The following is a 22,626-nucleotide window of genomic DNA, read 5'->3' on the forward strand; positions in this document are numbered from 1 at the left end:
GGGAATCCATGGGACTGTGCCACTGCTATCCCTGCTGGGGAGCAGGAGAGCTCAGGCACAGTGGGTCAGGCTCCAGGAGCATCGATCAGCCCTGCAGCACAGGCAGCAGCCTCCTGCTGCATGCAGAGCAGCGCCTGCAGCCCCCAGTGCAGGCAGCAGCCTCCTGCTGCATGCAGAGCAGCGCCTGCAGCCCCCAGCGCAGGCAGCAGCCTCCTGCTGCATGCAGAGCAGCGCCTGCAGCCCCCAGCGCAGGCACCAGCTGGCAGCTGGGAGGGAATTCCTGCAGCCCAGGGCATCCCACCGAGTCCTCTGTCCCTGCAGCTCCTGCTCCCACCTGCCTGTCCTGTCCCTGTCCCATCCCTGTCCCCTCCCGTCCCTGTCCCTGTCCCATCCCTGTCCCATCCCTGTCCCTGTCCCTGTCCCTGTCCCTGTCCCATCCCATCCCTGTCCCCTCCCGTCCCCGCTCACCTTCTGCAGCAGCTCGATCTCCTGCTGTTTGGCGTTGAGGACAGCCAAGGCTTGCTCATGCTCCAGCTCCAGCTGTTGCCGCCGCTCCGCAGCCTCTCGCATGTGCTGTGCCAGGGAGGGGAGAGGGAGAGGGAGAGGGAGAGGGAGAGGGAGAGGGAGAGGGAGAGGGAGAGGGAGAGGGAGAAGGAGAAGGAGAAGGAGAAGGAGAAGGAGAAGGAGAAGGAGAAGGAGAAGGAGAAGGAGAAGGAGAAGGAGAAGGAGAAGGAGAAGGAGAAGGAGAAGGAGAAGGAGAAGGAGAAGGAGAAGGAGAAGGAGAAGGAGAAGGAGAAGGAGAAGGAGAAGGAGAAGGAGAAGGAGAAGGAGAAGGAGAAGGAGAAGGAGAAGGAGAAGGAGAAGGAGAAGGAGAAGGAGAAGGAGAAGGAGAAGGAGAAGGAGAAGGAGAAGGAGAAGGAGAAGGAGAAGGAGAAGGAGAAGGAGAAGGAGAAGGAGAAGGAGAAGGAGAAGGAGAAGGAGAAGGAGAAGGAGAAGGAGAAGGAGAAGGAGAAGGAGAAAGAAGGAGAAAGAAAGAGAAAGAAGGAGAAAGAAGGAGAAAGAAGGAGAAAGAGGAGAGCTGTCAAGCACTGGGACAATCCAGCTGCAGCCACACGAGCCACCACGACCAGGGATGCTCTGTTGCCCCCAGAGAAACCTGCCTGGCATCCTTGGGAGGCAGAAGCGAAACCGGGTGGGGCTGGAATTCAGTCAGGGCTTCAGCCAAAGGTAACTCAGGCCATTGGACATCAGCCCCTGCCAGGACCCAGGCTGTGGCCCTGCCAGGACCCGGCTGTGGCCCTGCCAGGACTGCACAGGTGAGCAGAGCCATTTCACCAGCAGTGTTCAAAGGCACAGTTCCCAGGGAGCGTTCTGCTGACAAACTAAAGCCTGGATAAAAATGGCCTTGCCGGTTGCCCAGGTCCCCGTTTATGTGGGATACGCTGCTGGGATTTGTTTGGCAGACGCTGACCCAAAAGAACCAGCTTACCTTTGCTGAGCTCTGCCTATCAGCCACAGAAAATGAGGCAGAACAGAAGCAGCACAGCTGGGTTTGGGCCAAAGGGACTACACAGAACTCACAGACAGCTTCTGAGCTGTGTTTGATGCTGACGACTCAAAGCAATATCAGCAAGGTTCTGGGGAGAGCACAGGCTGCACAGTGTCAAGGCACCCTCTGCAGATAGAAATCTTTTTCATTACAGGTTAATATTACTCCCCAGCATCCCTGTAACTTTCAAACACCCTCATAATAAATGGGAGCTAAGAAAGATCTCTTTCTAGATTCTGATCTCTTCCCTGGTGAAGCTGGTATTAAAGATTTTTATTTTCCAAATTACATACTATTCCCATAATAGTCTCAGAGCAGAGGCACAGTGCCTTATCTGCAGCACGGAGTTATTACACACAAAGCTGTTAGAAATCAGCACTTGGGGAAACAAATGCATGGAGAAAATGGACAAGAGCAGCCCAAAACATCTCTTATTGTCTACAAGAGAGAATTTAATCAAGCCCATTTCTAACCTGTAATGAACTGCTATTACCTGCTGCACATTACCCAGGGCACAGAGGGACAGCCAGGGAGGCCGAACCTCTCAGCCTGGACATGTTTGCAAAAAAAAAAAAATCAGAATTTGGCCTCTGCTTGGGATTTAGTCACTTTTTGTTTGATTATAAACAACAACATTTTCACCTTTGTAAGTTTTCACTCTCAGCTATGGCTGGTTTTCCAGGAGGGTTTGATGTTTGCCTGTAGACATTTTTGCACTGCATACTCTACAAAAGTTCATGGGGAATTTTAGAATGAATTTTATAATGCCCAAGAAGAATGGCTCTGATTCTCATCTCACCTGAATGAGCATCACCCATTTTACCAACCAGTCTTCCTCGTGGCTTAAATTATCAGGAAAAAACCTCTCATTTCACTCTGTCAAGATTTAGTACCAGATCTGGAACAGCATGTTTTGACACTGTTGAGCTCTTGCTATTTTACACCAGCTACCACAGAGCATTTCCAGCTTTGAACTTCCTAATGTGTGAATCTGCACTTCCCTCTTGCACCCTTCCAGAGCTCCTAATAATGCTGTTCCACACCAGAAAGGAAACCCACAACTAAAAGAGCAGAGGAAAAACACAGCAGGGACTCCCCACCTCGGGGCAGCTGGCAGCTCCTGCTCTGTGCTCCAGGGAGGGTGCAGAATTCACCCTGGACCAGTGGGCAAAGGCACGAGCCTGCTGCGCAGCACAGAAGGAGCAGGGACACCCTGCATTTAAACTGTGATTTCAGTTAGATTTCCAGCTCTGGAGAGAGGGCTGTGGGTACAAACTGCTGCTGGAAGGGCACTTCAGAGCCCGCAGCGGTGGCTGGCTGCCCTGTGTGGGTTTGGCAGAGCAGCCCAGCCTGGCTGGGGCTGCAGGAGGAGCCCGTCCCTGCCAGGACAGAGCCCAGCCCCGTGAGCAGAGCTGGGCACAGGACAGAGCCCATCCCTGCCAGGACAGAGCCCAGCCCTGTGAGCAGGGCAGGGCACAGGACAGAGCCCAGCCCGTGAGCAGGGCAGAGCTCCCAGCACGGCTGCAGGGCTGCAGGTCCATCCCCCAGGGCTCTCCCCAAGCCCTGCAGCTGTGCTGGCAGCTGGCTGAAGGAGCTGCCTGCACACAGAGGCAATCAGAGCCCTGCAGCACGGGCACTGCCTGCGCTTGCAGAATCAGCGCGTTCAGCACTTCTCCATCCTCTGCTTTGCTGATACATCCCAAGTTTCTCAAAAGACAAACAGAACTGCTTTTCAGACAGGGAAACCAGGCTAAGTATTTCTCACAACTTTTCTGCAGTGGCTGGGAAGCTGCAGGCCGTTTTTCCAAACTCCTGACTTGCTGGGCATATGAGGACACGCATGAAATGCACCGTGAGCTGCATCTGCTGGGCATGGCCCAGTGCTGAGAAGGAGCTGGGGGGCCTCAAGGTGCTCTGCAGCTCACAAGGGCTCTGCTCAGGGGAGAAAAGCTCTGAATGTGAAAGGCCAGGATCTCTCTATCCACCAGAGAATTTTGGGTTCAGCCCAGGAAAATTTCTGAAGCAGTTCTTAGGCAGAACAGTGAGAGGTACAGAATGTAAAGGCCACAGTGATATTTTGCAGCCAGTTGGAGTGGCAGACACAGCTCTCTGCAGTTAAATATCTGGGCAGTTTGCTCCTGCCCTCATCCTCTCTTTCTCATTTTGACTTAAATAACTGTGCAGTGCAAGGTGCCCACAAAGTGCCAGGTGAAGGTCTCTGGGTGTCTCTGAGCTGGTTTGAGACCCCTGCCAGTGCCTGGTGCTCTCACTGCACACCCTGAGCTGAGCTGAGCTGAGAGGGGCACGGTGCCCGGGTCTGCAGGGGCTGGAGCGATGGATTTGGGATTTATACACACCTTTAGGACCTGCTCTAGGTTCTCCAGCTTGGCTTGGAGCTGGTGTTTTCCCCTCACAGCCAAATCTCGTTCTTTGGTCACTCTGAGAAGGGCTTCTCAAAGATGGTCATAGTCTGATTTTACCTAGGGAAAACAAAACAGGGTTATTGCCCAAACTGCAGGGATGCAGGCAAAGCACAGCTGACCCGAAGCTCTGCATGTGAAAGAAGGAAGGAAAAGGTTCAGAGGGGCAGGAAAGAAGCACAGCACCTCGGAAGGGAATGCTGGCTGAGGAAGCTGTGCCTGTCTCATACACACAGAACGTTTTCTCTCAGCAGGGACTACAGTCTGGCAGCCAAACTGGAGCTACGCACAAGGCATGTCAATTTAAACAAATACACTCCATCATGCACAGAATGAATGACAATCAACACAATTCTAAATTCTCTGCATCTCAGGGCCTCAGAGGAGGGTGTGCTATACAAAGAGGCACAGATCTAACACATATATATTTAATAAAACTCAAATTTACGTTTCTTCTGGACTCTTTTAAGTGTAAACTCACTTCAGAATAAACTCAAATACACATGATCAGCCTCTGTTAACACTTGAAATCAGTGTACCTGCAATTCAAAAATCAGTATTCTTCTGCAATAAACCCTTTGCTCTCCCTTAAAACATTTCTATACCCAAGGTATTTAAAGGATCAGATACTCATAAGATTTGTTTTATGATTTAATTCATTTGGTCCTATGTTAACCAGTTCAGCAGGATCAAGTCTTTTAATACAGGATTTTGTGAATCATCAGTGACAGTGACTGCTTCATAAACAGACACAGAAAACAAGAAAATCCATTGAATTACTTTAGCCTGCCACGGAAAAGTTCTTTCTTTAATTCAGACCACCTGAAAATTTGATTGCTTAGTGCTGATCACTCTGAGTTTGAGATCTCTATTGATGCCTAACAGGATTATTACAGCTTGGCTCATACCAGAAACTGCATCTTTTACAGGAAGAAAACATCAAGCAGGAATAAACAGCCGGGTAAAAACCCCAGTATTATTTTCACATACACTGCCACTTTTCTGCAGCGCTTGCAGCAGGTAAGGAGGCAAAGACATTCCTGGTGAGCTGCAGGTTTGCCCTGAGCTGCAGCCCAGGCAGGGCCAGCCCAGGGCTCAGCTCCACCTGGGGCTGGCTCCACTCCAGGCACTGACCAGTTCCTCCCCGTCTCCAGGTTAATTACTGGGGTTTGGGTTGGGTTGGGTTGGTTTTGGGTTTGTTTTGGGGTTTTTTGTTTGTCATGTTCTGATGCAGTGTTTTGGAAGCTGACTCAGCCTCTTTCTTTGCCTTCCGGCTGCAGTTTGTTAACTTGCAAATTCTGCCATGGACCAAACAATCTAAATGGCTGCAGCCAGCCCTTGCATTCAGCCCTGCAGAAGGGCTCTTTGGAGTGCAGTGGACTAGAAAAAAAGAGAGGCAAAGGGAACAAATCATGTTTTCCACAAGAACTGATGCAATTGTCAACATCAGGCTTTGTTTTCTGCGCACGGATTTTGCTTTTCCCTTCCTCTCAGTTCTTTATGACAAAGAAAACCATCAAACAATGGATTTGCAGAATGTATTAACTCCTGCATCCTTCGTATGGCATTGCACTGCTCAGAGCAGTCAGTGGATATTGCTGAGGAATAACAGGTGGAAAAAGGGAACCGTGAGGTACCAGGATCAATGCTGCAATCCTCCTCTTGTCTGGCATCCTCAGCTCATTCCCTCAGGATTATGAAGCACAAGATTTTGAACAAGTTCCAAGAAGAGGTTGTTTTTTGTCAGACTTTAGATTTCCCTGTGTCCAAAACAACTCATCCCTACTGACCTCCTCTGGAAAGAAGTTTTTCTAAAACTCGCTGCCTGTCATATTCTGAATATTTTTGGGAGCAAGGCAGCAGGGTTCCCTTCTGCTCTGAGCTTCTCCCTGCAGGCAGGGAAGGGGCTCTCAGAACAAACAGCTCTTACCAGGCTGCTGATGGAATCTTGGAAAGAGATGGATTAGAGCCAGGCAGAACTGCAGGCATTTCACATCTCAGGATCTTTCATTTAGGATCCCATTGTGCCTTTGCTCAAAGCTCAGGAACACACCAATGACTTTGATCATTCCTCTGCCTTCTCTGCCTGATCAGCTTTTGGACAAGGTTTTGATTTTCAGTACTGGAAAGAACAGAACCAAATCTATCAAAGTCCTTCTGATAATTACTGTTGTTATTTCCAGAAACACTGATGTATTTCAGTATTTCTGCAGGGAATTCTCACCAGGCCTTCCTCCTCTGGAGATGGTGTGTTACTCGGAATGCTGTGATACCCACATTTATTTACCCAGATGGCATCATACAGCTTGATGAGATATCATTTCCTTTTTCTCTTTTAGACAACATTTGTCCTTAAATGTGACTTCAGTGCTCCCTCCAAGCAGGCTGCTCAGAGCATATGGGATATACATGAACTTGAGAGCATATCAAACATCAGTGTTCCCAGGGGCACAAACAGCTGACCTGAATCGAGTGCATCAGACACAGCCCTGACTCCCTGGCACAAACAGGAACATTCTGTCTGTGATGCTTCTCTGCTCAACTCTTCAGCCAATCTGTTCTGCATCCTGTATCTTCACACTCACTGGCTGTGCCCTGCTTTGGGTCAGTCTGAGGCCAGGGCTCTGCAGAGGGCCTCAGCCTCCTGGACACTGAAAACAGAGGTTTTCCTCCCAAAATCCATCCCCAGGAGCCAGCAGCTCCAAAATCCATCCCCAGGAGCCAGCAGCTCCAAAATCCATCCCCAGGAGCCTGCAGCTCCAAAATCCATCCCCAGGAACCTGCAGCTCCCAAAATCCATCCCCAGGAACCTGCAGCTCCAAAATCCATCCCCAGGAGCCAGCAGCTCCAAAATCCATCCCCAGGAACCTGCAGCTCCCAAAATCCATCCCCAGGAGCCAGCAGCTCCTGCAGGGTGAGCAGAGCTGGGTCAGTGCCACACAGCACAACTCACAAACTCTCCTCCAGCCCCGGTTGCTTGGATGGGTTGGCCTGTTTTTCAGGCCAGCTCTTGAGGCTGAAAAAGAATAAATGAATTTAGGCAGGTTTTCCCCTTCAGGGCTGAGCCCTAACTCTGTCAGAATTCTGCTCTAACCTCCCCATCAAAGCTGCAGAGTTTCACACATTCTGAACAATAAATGCAGCATAAACTGCACAGTCTATCCTCAGCCTCTGTGTGAGGGGTAAAAACCTCAGAAAGCCTCTCTGCAAGGGGGGAAACAAAAGGTTTGCTAACATGCAGGGTACAGACCAGGATGGCACACTGTTAGATTCCTTACAAGCCAGGCAGCACTCTCATGAGGAGTTTCTGGCTGTTCTGAGGCTGCTGTGTGAGAGCAGCAGGGCCAGCACCCAGAGTTTCTGCTCTGTGCCTTTCACAGTATTTAATGGATGTGAAGAAACAAGTGCCCACAGCATGATAAATCCTGACACTACAACAGTTAGAGGCATTTCTATTTCTGACTCAGTGGCTAATGTGAGCAGCATTGACCTCTGTATTTTAAACTGGTTTCAGCAGAATTTCCCAGTGCACCTCAAGACAAACATTACCTATAATAAAGCACTGTCAGCCATGCACGTTGTGCACTTGCTGCTGGTCAGAGGAGTCACGTTTTCAGTGTCAGAGGACTGAGCCTTCGTGGCATTAACGGTGCACATTACTGTGTGTCAGCTGGAGCATGCACCTGCCCAAGGGAGACCTTCTCTTTATGTGCCTCGTGAGGCGGGTACAAAGGTGAGTGTAAACCACAATAAAGAGAAGAGAAACACGTTAGGAAAGGGAAAAATTGGTAGACCACGCTGTGCCCATGGCCAGCAGCTCCCAGTGGCCTTGCCGTGCCCACCAGAGCTCAGGGCTGGCTCCTGCTGCACATCTGGGGTGCAGATGTGCTGAGGTGAGCCTCGCCAGCCGCTCCTCCCAGCACTCTGCCATGCAGATCTGCCAGAGAGAAATCCACACTGCAGCACACAGAGACCTTTTAGGGCACACCTGGGGCAGCAGGGCACACCGGGCACACCTGGGCACACCTGGGCACACCTGGCACACCGGGCACAGCTGCTGTGCGTTACCTGGCCGTGCTGCACTGCTCGGGGGCACACCTTGGCATGCTGCAGGCTCAGGCAGTTCTCCTCCTGCACAGCATCCTCCAGCTGCTCCTCCTGCAACAGAAACAGAGGTGTCACAGCCTCGGCCCCAGCCCAGCCCAGGGCAGCTCTGCCATGCCATTATTTGCCATTAACGAGGTGCAGAAGCACCAGATTAATCTGCAGTTCCAGGCAGCTCTGCCACAAACCCCCAGGTGTTCAGCAGATGATCTGATTGAAGATGTGCAAGCAAAGAGAGATGACCTGGCTGCACAGGCCTGGTGCCTGCACAAACAACAATAAAAATTCCCTGTGAGGAAACAAAGAGCTCAGACGTGGCTGCCTCACCTCACCCAGAGCTGGGAGGAGACAGACTCAGCTCCCAGGAAATAAAGCAGTGCAGGTGTCCAGAAGGCATTCTGCGGGCAAAAACCAACAACTGGAATGTGTACTCATGTCCACACTTTTATATTCCCACACTTCACCTTATTTAATGTATATTTCTTTCTAATATCAGTACCAGCCACATTCTAATCCAAACACCAGAGCCTGGGTAGAGCATCTCTGTCCTGCAGTGACAGGTCAGAAATGCAGCCACTCAAAGGGGAGGAACCTGTGCTTAAAGATCAAGGGCTTGGCTGCAGCCTCGGGGATGTATTTTTATGTATTTTGACAGCCATATAAGCTGGAAAAAAGAACAGTAAATAAAACTCAAATATACAGCCAAAGGTCAAAGTAGCAGGGTGGAAATCCTTTATCAGGCCACTCAAATCAAAATAGATGGAGCTCAGCAGCATCCTCTGACACTTGTGACTATTTTGGTTTTGCACAAGCTCCCAAAGGCAGCTGTTGGAGGCTTTAACTTGAATTCAATTCCTTGTGCAAGTTGCCAGTTGTGAGGTGCCAGGCACTTCTGAGCCTTCCTCTCAACTGGCACGGTGAAGCACATGTTAGCAAGTAGCACAGGAAAGTAGCTGGACATTTTCTGATGTTAACACTTAAAAACTAATGAATTCCCACAGAGACACTAACAGACATGAGTGTTTTCCAGTAGCACTCTTAAGGTAAAGGAAGAGCTACTCAGAAACATTGCTTGCATTTTAAATAAAAGCACTTCACAATTGGATTTGCTTCGTTTTAAAAATAGGAACTTTTCCGGGCAAATTACACTCTGTTCTAACAAAGGAAAACAAATGCAGCTTTACCCCTCTAATCAGAAGGCTGAATTTAGCATAAGAAACACCACATAAAAATAGCACTTCTTAAAAAGCACTGCTAAAAAAGGGACACAGGAACTGCAGCAGTTTCTTGGCCTTGGAAACCACCGGTGTCCTGGCAGCACAGCTGGGAGCAGATCCTGGGGAGAAACACAAACAGCTCCTTCTTGGGGAGAAACACAAGTAATTCCTTCCCAGGGAGGAAACACAAGCAATTCCCTCTTGGGGAGGAAACACAATTCCTTCTCGGGGAGGAAAAACAATTCCTTCTCAGGGAGGAAACACAAATTCTACACCAAGTATTTTGAAATCATTTGAATGGAGAGTGTGGTTTAGTGGCCCCTGCACATGCAGGAGTTTCCCCTCACACCAGGTGATAACTCATTAGAAACTTCTCACCCACATTCTCCACCCGCTTCAATCTCTCTAGTGGCAGAACAAACAAAAATCAGGGGCTGGAAAACAGCAACAAAATCGTTCTGATCAGCTGCAGGGCTGGTCAGGCACAGGCTGCAGCAGGAGCATCCTTGGCCAGGTACCTGCAGAGCACTGGGGCTTCATCTGCTGGGCAGCAGCAAGGGCAGGGCGTGGATGAGCAGCCCTGGGAGCTGGGGATGTCCCCAAAGGTCCCCTGACCCTGGGGCAGGCTGTGCTCCCCTAAAGCAGGGAGGGGATGGATGAGCTGCCCTGGGAGCTGGGGATGTCCTCAGAATTCTCCTGACTCTGGGTCCCTCTCTGCTCCCTTGGCCCATCCCATTGATCCCATCCCATTGATCCCATCCCATTGATCCCATCCCATCCCATCCCATCCCATCCCATCCCATCCCATCCCATCCCATCCCATCCCATCGATCCCATCCCATCCCATCCCATCCCATCCCATCCCATCCCATCCCATCCCATCCCATCCCATCCCATCCCATCCCATCCCATCCCATCCCATCCCATCCCATCCCATCCCATCCCATCAGGCCGGTGCTGCTCCCCCCAGCAGGAATTGGCATTTTTTGCCCCCTGCAGACGAGGGAGCATCCCACCCCTGGCTCTGCTTGCTGATCCTGTCAGTGCAATTAGCCAGATTGGCTTCCACAAACGCCTCTCCCAAGCTTCTCCTCCTTGCCGCGCACAAGGAGCCGAGAGCAGCAAACAAAATCGGCGTTGCTGTGGAAACATCGTGCCCCAGCAGGTGAAAAACTCAGTCTTGTGGCACTAAGGAAGGATGAAAATGTACTGAACCTCAGCAGAACATCAACCACGGCTCAAAAAGCTTCGTGGCTTTTCCGAAGATTGGCAGATTTTTTTAGCAAGAAATGTGGAGATGCAAATGTTAAAAACCCTCGTGTGAACTCTGGTGACATCAGTAATTATTCCGCTGTCTCAGAGTAATTTCATTAGGCAGAAACCTATATTAATATATTGCATAAGTTTGGAAATCTCTCTGAAAAGTTAAGCTTAATTTTTAGACGTTATAAGTGACTTGAAAACAGAAGATAATTTTTCATTTCAAGACAGACAGGAGAAAAATATGCTGAATAATTTTAAGGATTAGGTGCCAGAAGCATCATTCAAAAACAGCTCTTCATGCTTCAAAAATTCAGAACAGATAATATTACAGCCTTCAAGTAAGACTGCACAATCAATTTCTCATCTGCTAGACTAAGGTGGTACACAGAAACACAGAACAAATTCATGAGTAATGCAAAGTGGTTTGGACCAGTGCTTTCCCTGCATGTTCCTTTAGGGAAGGATGTACAGAAACTCACATTTCCTGATGTTTTCCCAGCCAACAGCTCTGGGCAGTGACAGCAACCCCACTCAGGGAGGTGTCTGAAAACTGTGGGGCAGTGTAAAGGATTCCTACTGCTGCTGGAATACAGGACTCCACCAAGTCACACGCTGAAAATTTCTCCTGCTGAATTAAGGTTACAAAAAATCATCCCCAGTGCTAATAATATTTAGCTTTAGGCCTCGTCATTTTCAATTTTTCATTTAATAAAAATCAATTGTTGAGGCAGCTGTAAATGCAAAGCTCTGGAAGCTCTCAGGAAAGGCTGTGAGGAGAGGAAAAAAGGAGAAAGAAAGGAACACTGAAAACCACCAAGCATAAAGAATCTCTGATATTCTCCATTTCAAATTGCTGCTTATCAGAACCGAACAAAAAAGACTGCACTTGATTAAAATAAGCCTCATGTTAAAATAAAACCTCATGTGTCATCTTTGTACATAAACCTCCCGAGCCATGCACAGACAATATCAGCACCATTTCTGAACTCTCCCAGCTCATCAGTTAAAACCAAACCCATGGTGGAAAATCTATTCTTGGAGAAAGACATGGATCTCTCACAAGGTAATTGTAATTCTCTATGCAAAACAAAACCTTGGAGAGGGTTTTTAAACTACAAAAAGAATTCCAGCACTTCAGACACTTGAGTCCAGATACTGTTAACTATATTTGTGCCTATTATCAGCTCCATTAACACATACTGTCTATTCCTATTGAACTAATTTTCAATTGTTGTTTATGTTTTCTCATGATATATTTATTTGTTCCAAGGAATGCTGAGAGAACTTTGGTCCTCAAGCAAACTAATTAGTTTTAATAAAGCCAGAAGAAATTAGTTTAACAGATAACAAATTTTAGTGATGCTTCTGATTCGCAGTGGGCTGAGAGAGAAGGTTCATCAAAGGGGAGTATCAGCTTATCTCCCATTCCCAATAAGGATTTTGCAATTAGGCAACATCTCTAGGCACATGAAGAAATCACTGAATTATGTGTTCATATGATGGCTATCAGAGAACCTGGGGAAAAATAATCTGACAATAGGTCTGCGTGCAGCTGAAAGGGCTGGGAGTGGAGGGATCCAAGGAAATTATTCCAAACTCTTCTACTCTGGAGATAAAATCTCCCCAGCCCGACACTGAAATGAAACTGAGCATCCCTGAGTCTCCCCGATGCAGCCAGCAGCAAAAGGAGGGATGAAAGTGAAAATTAAAGATAGCCCCAGATGGCTGCACATTTATGAAGTTTTCTAGAACATAGATTTCATCTCACCGATCCTGTTCCCAGCTATCTGCTGGAGAATGGCTCCTGCCTGCAGAAGAGATTCCCTGGCACACTGAGGTGGCAGCGACCAGTGACAAAATGTCTGTCCTGGAACAGGAAAAACAGCTGGCAGAACTCAGCAGGGCAGAGAACATTATAGACAAGGGAAAATAAACAGCCTGGGGAAGCTGATCCTGCACATTCAGACTCCTCCTCTGGCTGCAGGGCTGGGAAATGAGGATTTTACACTCCTGGGGTCACCCCCAGACCCTGAGACTGGGCTGACAGCCCTGCTGTAACAGAGAGCCCAGCTCTGCAAACCCAACAGCAATCACCTCCTAAGGTATGTCACAGGTGAAACCCAAACTCCTGCCTGTGCCTGCAGGGTGGGACTCAGGTAAAATTTACCTACCTGTGCAAGGTGGGACTCAGGTAAAACCCAAACTCCTGCCTGTGCAAGGTGGAGCTCAGGTAAAACCCAAACTCCTGCCTGTGCCTGCAGGTTGGAGCTCAGGTAAAATTTACTGCCTGTGCAAGGTGGGACCCAGGTAAAACCCAAACTCCTGCCTGTGCAGGGTGGGACCCAGATAAAACCCAAACTCCTGCCTGTGCAAGGTGGGATTCAGGTAAAACCCAAACTCCTGCCTGTGCAAGGTGGAGCTCAGGTAAAACCCAAACACCTGCCTGTGCCTGCAGGGTGGGACCCAGGTAAAATTTACTGCCTGTGCAAGGTGGGACCCAGGTTTCCCTGTCCCTCCTGGGACACTCGGAGCTCCCAGTGCAGGGCCCAGCGCTGAATTTCTCCTTCCCCACAGCAGCACTGAGAGGGGTTTGATTCTCCCCCAAATCTGCGTATCCCTCATTAGCCATCCTTTCCCTCCTTAGGGGCTTGCTGTTGTTCTATTTTCTAAGCTCCCAGCAAATTAACACTAAATTGAATTCCACAGAAAAGTTGTTACAGGCTTTCTCCCCCACGCCTGATTTAATCGCATTTTCTTCTCCTTCAATTTACGCTACATTTAATCGTGGAAATAATTTCTAAGATTGATTTCTGATGATAATACTTATCACAGTTCAGAGTATTATTCTTCCTGTCTATTTTTAGCCAATTCTCAAAGAAAAGATTTAATCTGGAACAACTTGCAAAGGCCAAAAGTGATATTTAAACAAAAGATAATTTCTTTTCCCTTCTGCTTCCCCTCTGCTTCTGCACTACACCCAGCCCGTGGCAGGAGACACAAAGTCCTCACACATTTCCTCCTGTCACAAAAAATGCCAGCAAATGGAGGAGAATAGACAGAAGAACTAGAAATAAATCCGTATCATTCATTTGAATTAGATGTATGATAAATTCTTTTCTCTATGGACAAACCTACAAATAAATACATTCTTCCACAGTTTTCAAGTGCTCTGAAATTCTTTCACTAAAAGAAAATTATTATTTATTGGTGCTGTGTCATGAATGTAACCTTCTGTTAAAAAAAATATTCTCCATATAAAATTATCGCTATTTAAAGCCCTATGCTTCAAATTGTTTGAAGTATGATGGGAGATGATCTGCTTAATCCATTTCTTTCACTGGGGCATTTCAGATTTCATGCAGCTATGCCAAGTTAGCTCTGCTTAACAGACCTGTGGAGCTCCTCAGGAAGCAGCAAAGGAGTCGGGAGAGAATCCCCAGCCCAGGGTGGCTCGGGAGAGGGGAAGTGCAGGGAAATGGAGCTGCAGGCAGAAATGCTGAGCTCCAGCTCCCGGTGCCCTGCGAGGCTGCAGCATCCCCGTCCCTGCCCTTTGCTCTCGGGGAAGGCAGCAGCCCAGGGATGCCGGGCACTGCTGGGGTTTCTCCCGGCTGGAATTCTGCTCCAGCCCCTGCCCAGCGGGGCCCTGCTCTGCCGGGACCCCCGGCACTGCACCCAGCCCTGGGGATGCTGGAGCTGCCCAAGGGGGGCTCCCTGCAGCCCCCTGAGCTTCTGCCTGGCCCAGAAGTGCAGAGCCTGAGCCTTTCTCCCTGCCAGCACCATTCAGCGGGACCCGGCCTCGGTGCTGCCCTAAAGGGCTTTAAGCTCGTCATTCCACTCGGGGGATGCAGAGCAGCATCCCTGAGTGCAGGGCAGGGATGGACACCCAGCATGGAAATCCCTGTCCTGCTCCCCAGCAGCCTGGGAACAAATCCCAGCCCTGAGCATCTCCTCTCTGCCAGATTGTCAAACAGCATCGTTTCTTCTTATGTGCAAAATGTGTGTTGGAACTTGCTCCAATGCCAAAACTTGTCTAATCCTGCTACGATGTAGTAGAGAATAATTTCTAAATTTAGGAAGTAATTGCTTTGCTGTCCAGTGAAACGTACACTAAAAATAATTTCCTCTAGGCAAGTCCTCATTTTAAACACCAATTCAGCCTTCAGTGACACAAGCACTAAACCTCTGGGAAAATGAAGCTGTGCAATTCCATTGTTGCTGTTTTCTGTTTCCTCACTGTTTCACAACACAATCCAAATAACAACAGCAGTGCTCAGATGTCATCCAATACATGCTTACAAAGTGCTTGGCAAATAAAACCACCCCGTTCTCCTGGGTAATATTTCTTTTTGTGGAGGATTCTGGCTCCCCAGTTGTGGTTTTATTAGAATCCCGAGCAGAGAGCTGACATTTCCAACTCCTTTGTGCAAAGGAAAGGAAGAAAGGTTCTGGTTTCAGACACAGTCTGCTGCCACTGCTGCCCTGGAGCAGCTCCTCGCCAGCCTGGACCTTGGGAGCACCAAGACTTTGATTCCAGGAATTTCAGAGCCTGAATTCCCAGCTTCTGAGACCTGAACGAGGCTGGAGTGACGAGCCAAGCAAACAAGGTGGCAACAGGAGTTTGCTGCCCAAGGTGTGCTTCAAACCCCCTGCCAAATCCAAATCCAAATCCAAACCCCCAGGCAGACAGCTGGGACCAGCCCTGCCCTGCAGGCACTCACCTCTCCCAGGTCCCAGCCTCACTCAGCTCTGACACTCTGAATTGCTTCTGAATTACAAATTCAGTGCCAGACACTTCCACATCTCAGCTGTGATTCCACAGTTCTTCAAACTTGGCACCAATCCTGACAGGGAGAAAAGGGCAGACCAAAAATCCCAGAGCCCAGACTCGCCATAACTTTTTGTCAGTGCTCAAAAAGCACCAGGGCGAAAGCAGGGTGAAGTTGCACAGACCAGGAATGGGAATCAGAGACAAAATAGAGACCAGGGGCTGTGCCTCAGCTCCCAGAGTGTCCCATCACCTTGGAATCCTGCAATTCTCTTCAATACATTTACTTTTTGTACCACATATCCATGAACAGAGGGTTCCCAAAAATCATGTTTCCTTTCTGCAATGCACAAGAAAAATGAAGCTTCTTAAATACATTTTCAGACAACTCAGAATATTCTTTCAATTGCTATTCAAGCTGAAACAGTTATTTTCAATTTGCCCAAAATAAGAAATTTGAAAAACTTCTGATTTTCTTCAAAGCCATCCTCATACTTCAGTATTGACCACTGTGCACCTCTTACTTTAAATAAATTAGACATGTCTAAATCTGAATCTGCAAATCAAATCTGGCACTGGACTCAAACATCAGCAAATTTCACTCAATACATTGCCAATTTCAGTGACTAAAGACCTTTTTGGATTTTTTTCCTTTTTTGCTCTAACTCCTCCTTCTGACAAGAATTCACAGAAGAATGTGACATTTCCAAATCTGTGCTTTCTGTGAGAGGAACGTCAGCCCAAAAGCACTTCACGGGCTGAAGCACAGATCCTTTGCTGTGCACCATCCAAGACAGGATTAAAGTCCTGAGTGGCTTCAAGTGGTTGTGCCTGGCCTGAGGGAAAACAGCTTCACTGCCCAAAACTTCAGGTAAAATTTCTAATTTAGCACATCCAGCAGAAACCCCGCAGGGCTCAGCTACTTCAACATGCTTTAGCAGAGGTTTCACAGTGCCTCCCTGACTGCTCTGTCCAGGTTACTGAATATGGTGTTACCTCCCCCAAAGGCAGAGATTTCCCTCTCACACTCGAGGGCTTGTCTTGGTTTTAAATTAATTATATGGTAATGTGCTAAAAATGCTGCTACATGGGAGGAGTGCAGCCTTCTTCGTTTTCTAGATAAGGACGCAGTCCTATTTCAGGGAAATTATTTGCAGCATCTGAATAGCTGAGATCTTGCACAGGGTATGGCCCAGCTCATCTGTCAATCTGAATTGCCTCATGTATGAGAAAATGCTCTCACAGGGCCAGAATCCGAGAAATAGAACTGAAATTTAAATCCAAAATTGAAGTCAAAAAGCCTCCAAAAGCCTCCTACTGACAGAGCAGCAAAGGGGGAAACTCACAGTAATGTTCTGTACTGGCGATGCTTTGCAGAAGTGGATTTTCCTCTCGGTTATCTGCCAGGGAGGAGCACAGAAAGTCTGCCAAAATTAACTGCTAACTGTAAAGTTGGGTTGTAAGAGATTAATTATATGAATTAAAAGTGCCCAGAACACATCTTCTCATTATTGTTACTTTTCTTACACTTAGGGCTTTTAAAATTTTTTTTTCTACATTGACTTCAGATCAAATTATTTCCAAATTTGCAAACTACACAACATGTTTATGGAGAAAAATAGGAACAGATTCTCTTATGAATACATTTTGGTCAGTCTTTATCTTCTACTTACTCCCAACTTCCCAACCTTGGTTTACATTTCAGCATCTGACAGGAGCAGGGCTTATTCCAACTAAACCAAATTACAGGTATTAATTAATGGCTCATGCTTGTTTGCCAGCTCCTGCAAGCAGAAGGGTGGATAAAAATGTATTTACAGCAGAATTTAATTACCCATTTTCAAGCCACTGGCCTCCTGGCAAAAGCCTCCTGATGTAGTGCAGAATAGGACTTGGATTAAGAATTAATTTACTGTCAGGAGTGATCTGCAATTTAACAGCTTAATCGAGTTTGCTGTGAAATTGGTCAGGAGCTCTGGAGCCTGAGCTGCCCCAGAGCTGCTGCAGCCAGGCAGGGTCGGGATCCACAGCTCAGAAAGCAAACCCAGAGCCTCTCCATGACCACGAGCTGCTCAGGATCCACAGCTCAGAAAGCAAACCCAGAGCCTGGGCCAGGAGCTCTCTCCCATGAAGTCACTCCGTGCTGGTTCCTTTCAGCACCAGGCAGTGCTGGGCTCACTTTGTGCACCCAGAACAGAATTCCTCTCCTGTGCAATCATCCTCGCATGTCCCTGGAGTGCTGCCCAGGGTGAGCTGTGGGGAGCAGCAGCAGCAAAGCCACCCCCGTCCCAAGTGGGAAGCCAGGCTGCAGCCCTCGAAATGCCAAGGCACAGAAAAAGCGTGCTTGTCCCAATTTCTTCATGTTATTTTGGTACACTTCAGGAAAAAACCCAACAACACGTAACTCATTAATTATAACCTTTCAAAAGTATTTTCCTTCCCCCCAAACTGCTAAAATTTAGCAGAGCTGCAGCCAAAGTTCTAATAGAACTATTTTTAGCTTTTGTCATGCACAGAACATCATGAAGTAGGTCTCATCCTTCTATTAATGCAAATGTATTTAAGCAGTCAGTGCAGGAATGTTTAAAATATGCTAATCACCGTTTCTTTGGGCTCTGGTGTCTGTGCTGATGTGAGCTCAGCCCAGACAGGCCAAGAGAAGGAACACCAATGGGCAGTGCCAACAGGAATGCACACTCCGAACAGCGACAGCCACGTGCAGATTTGATTGCCAGGTCTATGTATTTCGCTATTTCCACACTCAACAACCCTTTCATGCATACTGGTGTTCCTTTCTGCTGCCTGAGCCGAATTGCCAGTGTTTTAAAAATGGAACTGCTTTTGATGGTCACATGCACTGGCTTTCTTTGGAAAGTGGTTCAGTGCCGATGAGAGGGACCAGATTGGAGTTCCCTGATAATCCACAAGGGAAACAAGGCACTGGCAGGGCAGTAGCTCAGCCAGCTTCCCTCCAGTCATCTCCCCTTAAATCCCCGGAGGAAAACTAAAAACAGCAACACTGACATCTCACATCTGAGCCACAGCCTGCCCCTGCCTGCCCCCATCCCTGGCCTTGTTTCTCATTTTCGGTGGCAGGGAAGCAGTGAGGGAAAGGCCCTGGTGGGCTGGGCTGTGCCCAGGACAGCTCGGCCAGCAGCACCCCTGAACCTCAGGAATTTACCTGGCGAGCAGCAGGTGGAGGTGCTGCCCCTCTTCCCCAGGCAGAAATGCTCTCTGCAGTGACAAGGACAAAGTGCCAGAGCTACACAGCTCTCCCTTCTATCAGTACTGAAAATCAGTGTTTTTAACTGGCAGAAAATCCTACTGTGAGCTTTGCTCATGTGCCCAGAGCGCAGCAGGCAGTGTCACCTCCGAGGGACGAGGCCTGGGGAGCTGCTGAAGCACTGCTCACACTCACCTGCAAACCAAACTGCAATCTGAGGAATGAAGAACATTTCTTAATGACACACAAATAACTCAGCAATTAGAGGAGAATTTGTGAGCACAGACATAAATAAACAGGTAAGAGCACAGGATTCCGAAGTGACCAGAGTAACTCAGCCAGAATACTGCAAAGAGAGGCACAAGGCTCAGTCCTGTGGCACAAAAGCACAGCACCAGCAAAGACTGGGAGGGTTTTGCTGTGCAGTGCCAGCTGGGAGCCCAGCAGCCCCTCAGACACCTCCCTGCCACAGCCAGGGGAGTCCTGCTGCCCTCGGTCACAGCTGGAGAATATCCCCCTACACACCTCTTTTCTTACCTTGCAACATTTCATCAATAGCACTACCCTGCAAAAGATCAAATCCCATTAAAATGCACCTTGCAGTTACTTGTGCAAATGTTGGTCAGGTCTAGAATTGCACTTTATCTTCTATTAACTGAAATGTTACAGCAGAATATTTGAAGAGTTTGCACTCCTCTTCTCTCCAGGGCAAGGTGCCTGTGCCCCTTTGATTCTGGGATTTTACTTTCTGAATACTTTGCCTCCAACCACTGTGCTGGACAAGAAGCCTTGAAAGATCCTGCAGTCTGATTCATTACGAAAAAAGTTAATTAAATCCCATTCTCTCCTCAGACATACTATTTTGTCTTAAAGATGATTAAAGAAGAGACAAATGTAATTAGGGCAGGAAAACGTCAAAGTGTCTTTATTCCAAGGGCAGTTTCAAGCCAACAGCCCTTTTAACCAGTGGCAGTGGGAATATTGTGCTCTAGGGGAGGAGGAGGAAAGGTCAGCCTGCTTTCATGGCTGCTAATTTAATCCAGTCTTACCCTGGACATGTCTCATTGTTTGGGCCTTTAAATATCCTTTCCTGCTTCTACTCATTCAGGAATGTAATGAGCTACTTGAAATATGATTAGAAAAAAATGCTTTTTAAAACGCCATTAAGATCTATTTTTGATGGAAGTTTCCTCCATAGCCTGCAGCTAAGAAAAGCTTTTATTATGCTGGCAGTGTATCAATAAATTCCAAACAGAATTCTGCATTTACACAGGTAAAAGCTGATCTAGAAAACACCATTAGAAATGGAAAGCTGTACAAGCCATTGCAATGATGTGGAGAGACAACTGGTGATGGAATAGTAAAGCCCACTAGGACCCAATGTTTAAAAACGCTGAAAGGAGGTGCCAAATTAGCAAAATTCAGACACATTATCATCAGCAGCATTTTCCACACCCCAGATGCTGGCTTTGGCCATTGCTAAAACTCTCCCCTGTGTAGGGGCACACAGAGACAGCAGCCAGAGGCGGTTCCCTGCCTGGAGCCAGCTGTGGGACAGCCACAGTCCCTCCAGCCAGACAATTCCTGGATTTATTGTCAGGCTGTCTCCCACCCGCCCTGCTGCACCTCTGGGGGACTGGAAACCATCTCTCAGCAGGGAGCAGCCACAAATTCTGCTGCTCACAGCAATGGCAACACCTCTGCTCTGACCTGGGCAAGCAAAGCAGCACCTGGGGGAGCCCCAGGGGTTCCTGCTCTGCACAGGGGGGCAGAGGCAGCACAGGGGGTGTCAGGAAACCCGGGAATCCGGGAAAGCTGGGAATCCGGGAATGCTGGGAATCTGGGAAAGCTGGGAATTCAGAGAAACCTGGGAATTCAGGAAAAATGGGAATCCAGGAAAGCTGGGAATCCGGGAAAGCTGGGCATCCAGAGAAACCTGGGAATCCAGGAAAGCTGGGAATCCGGGAAAGCTGGAAATTCAGACAAACATGGGAGTCAGGAAACGTTGGGATTTGAGGAAATCCTGAGATTTCAGACAAACCCTGGGATTCCAGACAAACCCTGGGATTCCAGACAAACCCTGGGATTCCAGACAAACCCTGCTCCCCCAGGAGCTGAGGCGGCTGCAGGTGCCCAGGCAGGGCTGGGGCTGGGCAGGTAAAATTTGCTTTAGTGCAGGGAAGCAGAGCAGGCCCAGGGAATCTGCTCTGGAAGGATCAGACCAGCTCCACGCACAGTGAAATCGGGTTTGCTGACACACAGCCCTCCTCTGACAGCCAAACCCTGCTGGGACACCAGTGCCAGAGGAAACACTGCACCTCGCTTTCCTGGCCTGCACTGGGAATGGCTGAAAGTTGTTATTGATACAGCTGCAGCAGCTCATGAAACATTGAAGAGCAGAGAATAGTAGGTTCAAATTTAGCCCCAATGTACTGTAAGTACAGTATGAAAGAAACATTATTTAATATTTTGTTGGGAAATTCTAGTTCTGGTGTCAGAGCTCCTGGCTCTGTCACTATCCAAGCTCCAAAACGTGTGTTTTACCAGAGGCTGGTTTGGGTGCCCAGGGTTCATTTAGCCTTTGCCCATCTGGATTCCACGCGTTCCCCAAATCCTGCACAGGAGCAGAGGGAACAGCCCCTGGCTGCACTCACAGCCTGCCTGCTGCAAGCAATCTTTTCTCTCTTTGCTCTCAAGGCCCAGACCCAAACCAAGGCTTGCTCTGCAGCACCTGCTCCCTGGGGGCACAGGTCTGTGAGTGAGGGGATAGCCAGGGCATGCCCAGGTGGGTTTTGTGAGGGGCTGGGGCCGGCTCTGCAAACAGCCCCTCCTTCCCAAGGGCGTCCTGCTGAGGGAAATCTGGCACAACAGGAGAGGACTGACTCCACTTTTTCACCAGAAATGCCTTTCACCAGACCTTAGCATTCCGTTCACATCACTGCTGTGTAATTATTCCTTTCAGAAGCAGAGATGCAAAGAAGGCATTAACAGCCGTTCAAAATATCACATTTATGCACTTTTCTCTTGTCATATTAAATATAATTACTTCTGATGCAATCAAACTCATATCCTTCAAATGGATAAATCCAGCACCAAATTTAGAACCTCAAGCTTCAAACACCAGGCTCTTAAAGCAGAGCTTTAAGCCTTTACTTTCAGTTCAGAGAGGTACAAAGAAGAACAGTGAGAACATAAGGTTTAAAAATGGTATTTTAAAATGAAATTTCTTTAAATTGTTCTGTTAGTTACTGGTGGCAAAGTGCTTTGAAGATCAAAGGTGATGTATGAACCACATCCCATAACTCAGGAGATGGGAACCAGCTAACTGCCCAGGCCTTCTAGAAGTTTCTGCTCTGAATTCAAAAAGTGCCTGAAAAGCAGAGCATGTGCAAACCCACAGAAATGCACGCAGCAAACAGCTGCTGCTGGTCAGAGTGGGGTGCCAGGGGATGCCCCAGGCCAGGCTGGGATGTGCTGCCAGAGCCACGGGCTGTGCCCAGGACCCTGCACTTGCTGTCCGTGCATGCAGAGCTCAGCACTGCAATTATTTGTGCCACTTTTTGGCAGCACTGGGATTATCTGTGTCACGCTCTTGGCCTTCACACCCTCGTTTCAGGCTTGGGCTGCATCACAAGCACACAGGAGTGTTTAGTGTCAGTCCTGCTGGGGCTGTGCAGGAGCTCAGGAAATCAGTGTGCATTGGAGGAGGGTGCACAAAAACCCTCCCAAAACCTCCCCCGCAGAAACCCCAACCCCCTGAATCTGTGCACATGCAGACAGAACCCCAAACCAGCCCAGAGCAGCAAACAAACCCCAAAACCAGCCCAGAGCAGCAAACAAACCCCAAAACCAGCCCAGCGCAGCAGCCTGCACTGCAAAACAAAACTTCCCAAATGCAGCAGCTGCCACAAAGCCAAAAACAAAGGCAGGACTCACCAAGAGCTGCCAGGGACGGCGCTTTGGATCTAAGGTGGTGACATGGGACTTGGAACCTGTGTCTCTTCTACAAACCAGGTCTGCTCAGGTATTTCCTGTGAAGCTGCAGGCTGCAGGCACGAGGGATCATTTCCAACCTGTGCAGGATG

General features: G+C 48.4%; 1 protein-coding gene across 16 annotated transcripts in view; it reads right to left on the reverse strand.

Annotated features, from left to right (window-relative positions):
- RIMBP2 (RIMS binding protein 2) overlaps positions 1–22,626 on the reverse strand; it is an 80,786-nt gene that overhangs the window by 37,295 nt on the left and 20,865 nt on the right. For 14 of the 16 annotated variants that reach the window (XR_012058421.1, XR_012058422.1, XM_072936231.1 and 11 more), the window contains exons 2-5: positions 22,478–22,614; positions 8,038–8,127; positions 3,907–4,029; positions 469–573 (exon numbers count right to left, since the gene is read on the reverse strand). Coding sequence is in view for 14 of the 16 variants with exons in the window: in XM_072936231.1 (XP_072792332.1) it covers positions 469–570 (102 nt within the window). In the remaining 2 variants the exon portion in view is untranslated. The remainder of the gene's footprint in view (positions 1–468; positions 574–3,906; positions 4,030–8,037; positions 8,128–22,477; positions 22,615–22,626) is intronic. The other 2 variants (XM_072936228.1, XM_072936229.1) reach the window with 2 other exon arrangements.

This window comes from Taeniopygia guttata, chromosome 15, assembly GCF_048771995.1.
Source record: "Taeniopygia guttata chromosome 15, bTaeGut7.mat, whole genome shotgun sequence".
NCBI classification, from domain to species: domain Eukaryota; kingdom Metazoa; phylum Chordata; class Aves; order Passeriformes; family Estrildidae; genus Taeniopygia; species Taeniopygia guttata.